This window comes from Diuraphis noxia, unplaced genomic scaffold (genome assembly GCF_037042655.1).
Source record: "Diuraphis noxia isolate RWA-SAM2 unplaced genomic scaffold, SU_Dnox_SAM2 contig0004, whole genome shotgun sequence".
Classification (NCBI taxonomy): Eukaryota; Metazoa; Arthropoda; class Insecta; order Hemiptera; family Aphididae; genus Diuraphis; species Diuraphis noxia.
Genome location: NW_028301714.1, coordinates 21,624,283 through 21,633,705, shown reverse-complemented (window position 1 = coordinate 21,633,705; position 9,423 = coordinate 21,624,283). Strand labels below are relative to the sequence as shown.

General features: G+C 31.1%; 1 protein-coding gene across 2 annotated transcripts; it reads left to right on the top strand.

The window, feature by feature from the left end:
- The first annotated feature begins 2,264 nt into the window (after positions 1-2,264).
- LOC107174087 (uncharacterized) lies at positions 2,265-9,174 on the top strand. Of its 2 annotated transcripts, XM_089227788.1 has the most exons (3): positions 2,266-2,697; positions 3,982-4,052; positions 7,625-9,174. In XM_089227788.1, the coding sequence occupies exon 3, from the start codon at positions 7,649-7,651 to the stop codon at positions 8,936-8,938; it is 1,290 nt and encodes a 429-aa protein (XP_089083914.1). In that variant the 5' UTR covers positions 2,266-2,697; positions 3,982-4,052; positions 7,625-7,648; the 3' UTR covers positions 8,939-9,174. The 2 variants fall into 2 exon arrangements, with proteins under 2 accessions (XP_015380395.1, XP_089083914.1); XM_015524909.2 differs by lacking the exon at positions 3,982-4,052 and having other exon boundaries at positions 2,265-2,697.
- The last annotated feature ends 249 nt before the right edge of the window (positions 9,175-9,423 follow it).

Sequence of the window (9,423 nt, the reverse complement as noted above, 5' to 3'; positions counted from 1 at the left end):
TTACAAAAAAATGTGTGACCGTATTTATGATAGTTTTCGATTACGGAGAAAATTAATTAAACAACTCACGAGGACGAGGTTGTTCTACATTTTAAACCTTTAATAAAAATTGTATCATACATAAATATAAAATACATTTGTATATTATAAACAGTGATATAAATATTTGGTAAGTTACAATTATATTCATTTATAGATTATCACATAACAGTAAACACGATCCTATATTATGCTTGTTACTCAAAGTACTCAAGTTTATTAGTTCTATTCATGGAATATCTTTATTTCATATAATGAAATTTGTTTTTTGAGTAAGGCTTAGTAACGCTATAGTAACGATTTGCTTAGTATATTCTAATTTAAATTACGTTTTAGTACATTTTTTTTTTAAATGCAGTCAAGTTAAAGCATTTAAGTTATTTTAGTAAAAAAATATTTTCAAACCGCCTGATAAGATAACTTGGTATGAATTAGAAAAAAATCAAATGAGTGTTCACAATACGATTTAATTTTTTCGAACTTAATTGAAAGTTTAGAACTTAGATTGTTCAATTAATCAATATTTGGTAGCCCTTACAATTTTTGTGGCAATTTGAAATTTTTGAATTTCTTGAGAAAAGTCAAAGGTAGTACTACGCCTCAAGCACGAAAGAAAATGGCGATACGAGCTTCAGAAATAATTGAGCAAAAAGATGCAAGATTGGGAACCAACATTAAATATATGAATGTACATCTATAAAATGATGCATCAGCTGATTTCGTAAAACAATTGCTGGAAATGGGGAATAGTAAACTATAAAAAAAAAAGCTATCGACGAATTAACACAATGCATAACATTCCCAATGATTCCAACAGGCAACAGATATGCCTTTTGAATTCAAACTTCGCAATTTTCGGTGTGATTCGCCTTTGCAATGGCCATCAGGCCATCAACAAAGTACAAGGACAATCGTTACAAGTGTATAGACTGAATTTGGAAAATCCATGCTTCTCACATGCCCTTCTGATTTATTTGTGTACGCACCAGAAAAAAAGAACAAAAACTATTGTATATTGGGATATGCATTTCAATAGATATCATTCAATTGAATACTTGAATTTTCAGACTTTTCTCGATAAAACTAATAAAATTACATAATAATAAAAAATTGGGTACTTGTTTGTTATCGCCCCGCCAGTACACCGTATAACATTTATCTCCCCGCCACTCTTGTTTGTTATCGCCCGGCCATAAATAAAATATATTATAATACAATACAAAAATTTAAAAAAATTTAAAAAAAAATGTATTATTATTATAGATTTACAAAGGAGGCCATTTAAAATTAAAAAATGTATTACAATTATAAATTTAAAAAAAAAATAATATAAATAATAATACTGAATACAGAACTCAGAAATAACTTTTTATTATTACATTTTATTAAGCCAGCAACGTACTAATATAATATTATTATTTATTTGATATTATATTAGTATGATATAAAATGTCTCGCAAAGTGTAGTTATTTCCTAAAATATTTCCCAAAACAGATCATCTATCATGAGCTAAACACGATAACTATATGCGGGCCGATAACAAATAAGAATGGCGGGGAGATAAATGTTATACGGTGTACTGGCGGGGCGATAACAAACAAGTACCAAAAATTGATTATCAGAGTAAGATTATTACTTAATATATATTAACCATTATCTATCTATATGTATAAAAAAAAATACTACAAGCAACAAGCAACTAGTAACAGTAGTAACGAGTTCAACACACTGCAGTTTGAGACATTTAATACGTAGGCTTTTTAACGGGTTACGAAGTGTACAGATTCAGCAGTATTCTCCATATTTAAAAATATTCGAACAAAAAAAAAAAACAAATAAAATAGAACATGTTCTTTAAAAAATTAATGGAATACCTTTAATTTTTTTCACACGAAAAAAGAATACGTTCCCGTTAAATTCCTGAAAATTGAACGAATTATTTTTATCGCGTTCCTTCCAAGTACTGCAGTTAATAATTACAATTTACAATCGTTTATATTTCCTTTTCTGTGAGTTTACCTCACTTAATCACTGATTCACTCATCAGTTAGTAACTAGCGAGAGAGCGCAATTGCGGGCGGCAATCAGAATACGTAGTCGCCATCGCCATATTCTCTCTCACCACGTTGTGGCTGTTCGGCGTAACCATTATCAACCCGTGTAAAATTGAATGGGTTTGTCGGCAACTCGTGATACGCATGCCTGTGACGTAGAATTTCATAAACTGTTTGAGCGGTGGAGTGATTTGCGTCAGTGGTTGTGGTGGTTGAGGCGGCGTCGGACCAACGAGAAACGCTCAAATACTTCGTCACTGGCTGGGCGGAGGGCAGATGCGTCATTCCATTCAAATCCAGCATACTACCGTCATACCTATTAAATTTATCAAGTGTTAACCAAATAATGCGTCGAATAATCGTGTGCCACTCGTGCTCACACGCTTTGTAAATTGTAAACAAGCTACTGAATGATAACATTGATAATAACAATTTTTCTTTTACGCACTGTGCCCAGTGCCCATAGTATTCAGTGTGACTGTGTTTTTATATTTTATGATATATTTGTTTCTTTTACTTCTGTAGTTATATGTACAATTTATTTGTAGAATGGAAGAAAAATGTAATGCTGTCGTACCGGTCCAAAAAAATCCGCGGGGAAAGGTGAGCACAATTAATTGTTATTATTATTCAATTATAATATTATATAAATGCCAGATATAACACACATAGCCGTCGGAAATGGGTGGGGGTGGCACATCGAGCACACGCTAGGATCTCGCGTTTTTACAGTTTTTAGATTGAATTGCGGAAAAAAAATCTCCAGACCGCAATATTACTCACAACCTCATGAAAATGGTTGAACATAAATTTTTAAACGCGAATTAACACCTACTCACAGTAAAAACATATAGGTAGCATATAAAAATATTTCGAATAATTAATGCGTCAATAATACAAAATATAGATGATAATAATAATAATAATTAATAATAATATAATTGTCAAACAATAATCATTAAACGTAGGCACCTATTCACAGTAAAAACATATAATGATATAATTGTAGTTTTTTGAAATTTTCAGTTTATTTGATGTTTTCTATGTAGGTATGTATGATAACATTTTCAAAATATTTTAAATATTTTAGAGCTATTTATAAATCAAACGTTATGATTATGACTTTATATTATATAAGGCAAAAAACTGTTGACATTTTTAAATGTAATTATAACGGAGAACAAAAATAATTAATACCAAAAATTACAAACATTTTCTAAAAATGCAAAAAATTTTCAATTTCTATAGCTAAGTATTGCAAATTTAAAACAAGGTTTCTCATAAGTAGTTGAAAAAAATCTAAAAATCTAAAAAAATATCTATACATCTTTACTCTAAAATACTCTATGAGGCATACTAGATACTCGGTATTTTTTATAGATATTTTTAGTTTAAATTATAAGGATAAAAAATATTTAAAAATATAATTTTTTAATAAAAACTTTGCTTTTCTAACAACTATATTAATTTATTGAATGATATTATAAAATATTATACGTATTTGTAATTAAATATTAATAATGAGGTAATTATAGATACCAATTAACGTTTAAAAAATATTTGTGAATGAGGTTGTGAGTAATATCTAGTCTGGGAATTTTTTTTTCTAGGACCGGGAATTTTTTTCCCGGGGTCGTTCGTCGGGGGATTTTTTTCCGGGTTTTTTTTTTCCGATTACCTTTAGATTATGTGCGGTTGAGCAGAGCCGCCGGGCCGTAAAATATATTATCAATCTTTTTAAAATATATGAGATTTTTATTTTCACTGTATAATATGTACCTGAACTACTTACCTCACAAGTACTTCAATGGCACAAATGCCCTTTACCAACCCATTTAAGTTTTTCAATTTTTTTTTTTAATGCTTGATTTTTGTGCTTAAAACCAGGGCCGGAGCAAGAAATTTTGTATGGGGAGGGTCCATATCTCTTTCATACTGCCACCCAAAGGAATTTACTGGTAACCACATATATTATATTCAATGATTGAAATTAATTTGTCTCTATTTTGTTTTATTATTTAACTCTTATCAATTATCACAAAACATTACAGTCACAATCAATACATCTTAGTCATTATACTATAATATTATATTAAGTATTTTTTTTTTTTATTAGTTTCCAGTAAAAACTATTATAGCTCGACAATTATATAAGTACATGATATAGATACAATGACAATGTGGTGTTACAAAAGTATACATTTACAATGGTATAGATAAGAATAGAGAAATTATACATTGAGAAGAGTCTTGGTAATTTATATAATATTAATTAATGATATAAGAGTAATGAAATAGAATCGTAAATTATGATGGGTGCATAGTTAATTTGATAATGATAATATATAACGAGCTGATTGGGGGAAATGGAATTTGGATTATGGTGTAAGTTGTTTTTGTAGAATAGTGGTGAGGAGGGAAATTAGTGGATTTATTAGAGCGGAGAGTTCTGTGATAAACTTAGCTAACAAATTATTTTGTGATAAACTATTATTGTAATTGGTGATAGAGGCATAGGAAGCTTCGAGAAGATGAGTAGGAATTTGGAGAGGAGGGAGCGTAGGAGCAGTATTCGGATTTAAGTAATTTGATTTTTGTTGAATCGGCTGAGAACGTTTCTTATGTTTGATAAGTTCATTATATTTTGTTGCTTTGAGATTAGCTTGGTTTTTGATAATATTTTTGTACACGGGACAACCCTTGTAGGAGGCTGTGTGTGGTCCTGAGCATAATGCGCATTTCGCGGGAGTGGAAGGTGATTTTGAGCATTCAGAGGAGACGTGGTTATCTCCGCATTTGACGCAACGAGGGTTATGATGACAAAAGTTACTTGTATGAAAGTAAGCTTGGCATGACTTGCATTGAGGAGGGGCACGTTTTTTTTTTTTTTGGAAGTTCAATTTTAATTTTGGTGTGTAACAGCGAGTAAAGATTTAGAATGTCGCTATTATTGGTTGCAGGTTTTAGATCGATACGAAAAAGAGGCAATGCCTTTTTGTTGATACGGTGTAAAATGTTTGTGACCTGAATTACTTCATGGTCATTATCTGTGATGTAGGCTTGTATGTCTTCAACGGGTGTAGACGGGTGGAGGTGTCTGATAAATACACTGCAAGTGAGTATGGAATTTGAACTGCTCGTTATCGGCTAGGTATTTAAAAATAGTGTTCCAGGCAACTACGGTGCCGACGTGGATAATCAGATATTTAGGAGTTGATTTAAATAGAATGCTCGACGATTCAGTAATATCAAATAGAGCGTTTTTGAGCGTGGAAATTTCGTATCCTTCACTTACGTAAAAGGGAGGTGTCTGATATTTAGTCGGAGAGGGTGACTCCATGTTGGCCGGTGGTAAAATGAGCTGATCCTGAGATGACAATTTGACGGGTGGAGGGCTGAACACTTCCGGAGGAGAATCGGCATCTTCGGAGAGAGAGGCGAATCTGTTGGGTGTAACAAATATTTTGCTTTTTTTTCGCTGTCTTTGGTAGACGATGATGATAGATTACATTTTGAGGTATTACGGGACATAATTGAACTGGGAATAGAACGCCATTAGCGAATAGCGATAACGGACAGAGGTCGTGCACGTCTACTCACGATAAGCGTTTACGATCGACTGATATTAAGTATTTATTCAATTAAAAAATAAGCATTTGAAACTTTAGAATATACTAAACATTTTATACGCTGTTAAATGGAGACTTAAACCGCCCCCCCCCCCCCAACCCTCCCTGTAAACGTAAAATCGTAAACTTTGGAAGGCTATAACTACTAAAACAATAGTTTCCGGTAAAAAATTTTTAAACTATCGTTTTAAGCATAACAAAATAAATAGGTTAAAAAATTGAAAATCGTGAGGGGTTCGGTAAAGTGCATTTTAGTCAATTCTATTTATGTATTGTCGGGGTTGCATTCATGACTTACAACTAAAATACTAAATAATTATAACTATAAGTTTAATAATATAGCTATAATGAGGAATGTTCTTGAATTATTTGGTAATCGGGGTTTCGAGCTATTACCTAGTGTTTACTGTTTAGTGTTTACCCTAATTAGTAATTAATAAACATATGAGTGAAAATTTATAAAAAATACTTGATTACATTTTCTTTTGATCTGAGCTGCCGCGGTTATCGCTTATCAAGGTTTACATTTGTAATCGAGTTCTAATTTTAAAATAAATGACAAATGAGTAATGACTGTATACATGAATATGTAAAGAAAGTTTATATTAGTTGTAATCCTAAGAAAAGAATTTGAATTTAATAATATGAAATTATTTTATACCTACCTACCAAAACGATTCTGAGTGAATATGGTTTACCAGCTTATAATATTATATTAACTAGGTATATTTTAGGATATCATTGTGATTAAAGTAATTTATTTTATTATTAGGAATTAGTATTACAGTAGGTTAAATTCATTTTTGCCGAATCAATTGCTTAGAAAATGTCATTGTGTAAATAAAATATAACAATATATCTACTCTAAAAGTTTCAAGTACCCACAAATAACATTTTTATATTGTAATAAAATAAGTAAAATTAACAGCTTTAAATACGCAATTTAATCCAAATTGAACTTAAAGTTAAAGTTTGTAAAAAATTTGAGTTTTACTAATGTAACAATATTTTTTAAGAGGACGCCACACCCGCATGTGTTGTCTCCGTCTTACAAACTTATAACATAGCAAAATCTGTTTAGCGCGGGACAACTTTACTCGCTTTGTAATTAATGGAGAATTACCAAAATTCCACAACACATAGGTAAGAACTTTATCTGTGTCATAGCGTCGTTATTTTTTTTAAACATAAATACAATTAAAGTTATAAGCTTAAGAAAATACATTTATTTTTTAATTAAATTACTTAAAGTTATTGGTTTGTGCTATCAAAAAAATAACGACGCTATGACACAGATAAAGTTCTTACCTATGCGTTGTGAAATTTTGAAAATTCCATTATAAATATTGAGGGAGAAAAGTTGTCCCGCGCTAAACAGATTTTGCTATGTTATACGTTTGTAAGAGACGGAGACAACACATACGGGTTTGGCGTCCTCTTAATGTGGGAGACATCGATCCTTGGATCCACGCCTGGTGTATTTAAATTGATTACATAAACATTGAGTGAATATTGATATTGCACCTACGGCCATTTTTCTTAGAATTACACCAAAAACCAAAATCGATTTTGAATAAAAATTCGCGGTTTTTCTTAATTTAATTTTTCATTTTTCACGGCGCTACGGGATTTAGGAAATGCTGGGAATTTTTACGATCCGAAGTTCCGAATGCATCAGTAGAGTAATTTTCCCATCTAAAAAGGTACTAAAATTGATACAGAAATTGCCGAAGCATTATTTTGTCTATTTATCGTATTCAAAAACACAAAAATATTATAAATTCTTTTTCTTGTTTTGTTGTAATTCAAAAAAAAAAAAAAAAAAATAACCATAAATACTTGAAATTTAAGCTAAATGTAAATAAAATGTACATAGCTCGATGAATATAAATTTTTTTCAGTTTGTTGGCTGTCAACAGAGACAAATGATCATCAATTTGTACATATCAAAAATGACCGAACAAGCCACACTGCCAGTTCAACGACATCTTAAATACATAGACCTCATCAAATTGATGTCACAAGAAATAGGAATTGGTCAACGGACAATTTCAACAACTTTATCCGAATATCGTAGAAAAGGTACGATTACTTCCCCTAATAGAAAAAAAGTACGACCAAAGTTAACTGACAAAGTTAATGAATCAGACAAAAATGCTATCCGACGAAAAATACACGAGTTTTGGCACCGGAGAGAAATCCCTACTTTTGAAAAAATAATGGCATCAATCAACAATGATCCCAGCTTAACTAATTTTTCACGCTCGTCTTTTCAATTATTATTAAAAGATTTAAATTTCGTTTACACGAAAATAAAACGAAATAATGCTCTATCCGAAAGAGGTGATATAGTCTGCTGGAGACAAAAGTACTTGGAGTCTATTAGATATTATCGTAACTGTGGTCGTCAAATTTATTATCTAGACGAATCTTGGATAAGCGTAGAAGAAACATCTAAGTCAGTAGATACCACAATTCAATCTGAACAAAAGAATCCGTCAGTTAAAGGAAAAAAATTAATTGTTGTCCATATAGGATCGTCTGATGGATTTGTTGATGGTGGTCTTTTGGCTTTTGAATCAAAAGACAATTCCAGTGATAATCATGACGAAATGGACGATGATACATTTTACGAGTGGTTTAGTAGTATTTTATCGTTATTGAAAGACAACGCAGTGATCGTAATGGATACTGCGTTGTACCATTCGGTCAAAAAACATACGTTTCCCCACATTTCGTGGAAAAAGGACAAAATTATTACATGGCTGGAGAATAATGGAAAATTAATTCATCGACCTATGGTTAAACATCAACTTTTGGAGGAAGCGGAACAATTTCGAACGGTTTGTGAAAAGTATGTAATTGATGAATTAGCAAAGGAAAATAATAAAATAGTACTTAGAATACCTCCATATCATTCGGAGTTAAATCCTATCGAGTTAGCCTGGTCTTTTGTGAAACAACACGTCAAAACAAATAACACAACATTTACGTTAACGGATGTACAAAAACTTCTACATGAAGGCGTGGAACGAGTTACACCTCTGATGTGGAAGAATTATATAAATCATGTCATAAAAGTAGAAGATAAATTCTTTGAACTTGATTTCATCATCGATGAACTTTTGGAAGCGGAACTCGCGGAACCCAGTGCTTTACATATTGTAACCTTATCCGGTGACGTCTCTGATTCTGAATCTGAATTTGATGGTTAATAAAATATTTTGTTAACATTGTAAATATTATATTTGTAATATTTCAATGTAATATATTGTACATTGTAAATACTAAATAGGTTTTATGTACCATTGACTGTTCTCCTATGAGACTTTTTTTTATATAGATAATTTGTTGATATATATAAGTAATAACTAATAAGTAAAGTATGTTGTAAAGAAATCCATAAAAATACTCATAATTATGAATAAGAAATCGAGGTGTTTAATAATAACTTATTGCAAATATGTGGCATTATATAAATTTGCATTTTGCGTCACTTACAAATTACATTCATCGAAAAATTGCACTTGGTATAGTATTGATAATCTATACAAGTATGCCACGGTTCAATACTGATTGGAACACGATTTCTAAGACTGGTCATGGATATTGGAGAAACTTGTCTGATTTAAATTATTTTCTTATCTAACGTCCGAATACGGGCCTTAAATCGTGGCAACTGTAGGTATAGAAGATTAAA

Coding starts and splice junctions, on each gene's coding strand:
- LOC107174087 (XM_015524909.2), top strand. CDS start 2,644: ATGGAAGAAAAATGTAATGCTGTCGTACCGGTCCAAAAAAATCCGCGG. Junction 2,698..7,624: donor AAAAAAATCCGCGGGGAAAG/GTGAGCACAATT, acceptor AATTTTTTTCAG/TTTGTTGGCTGTCAACAGAG.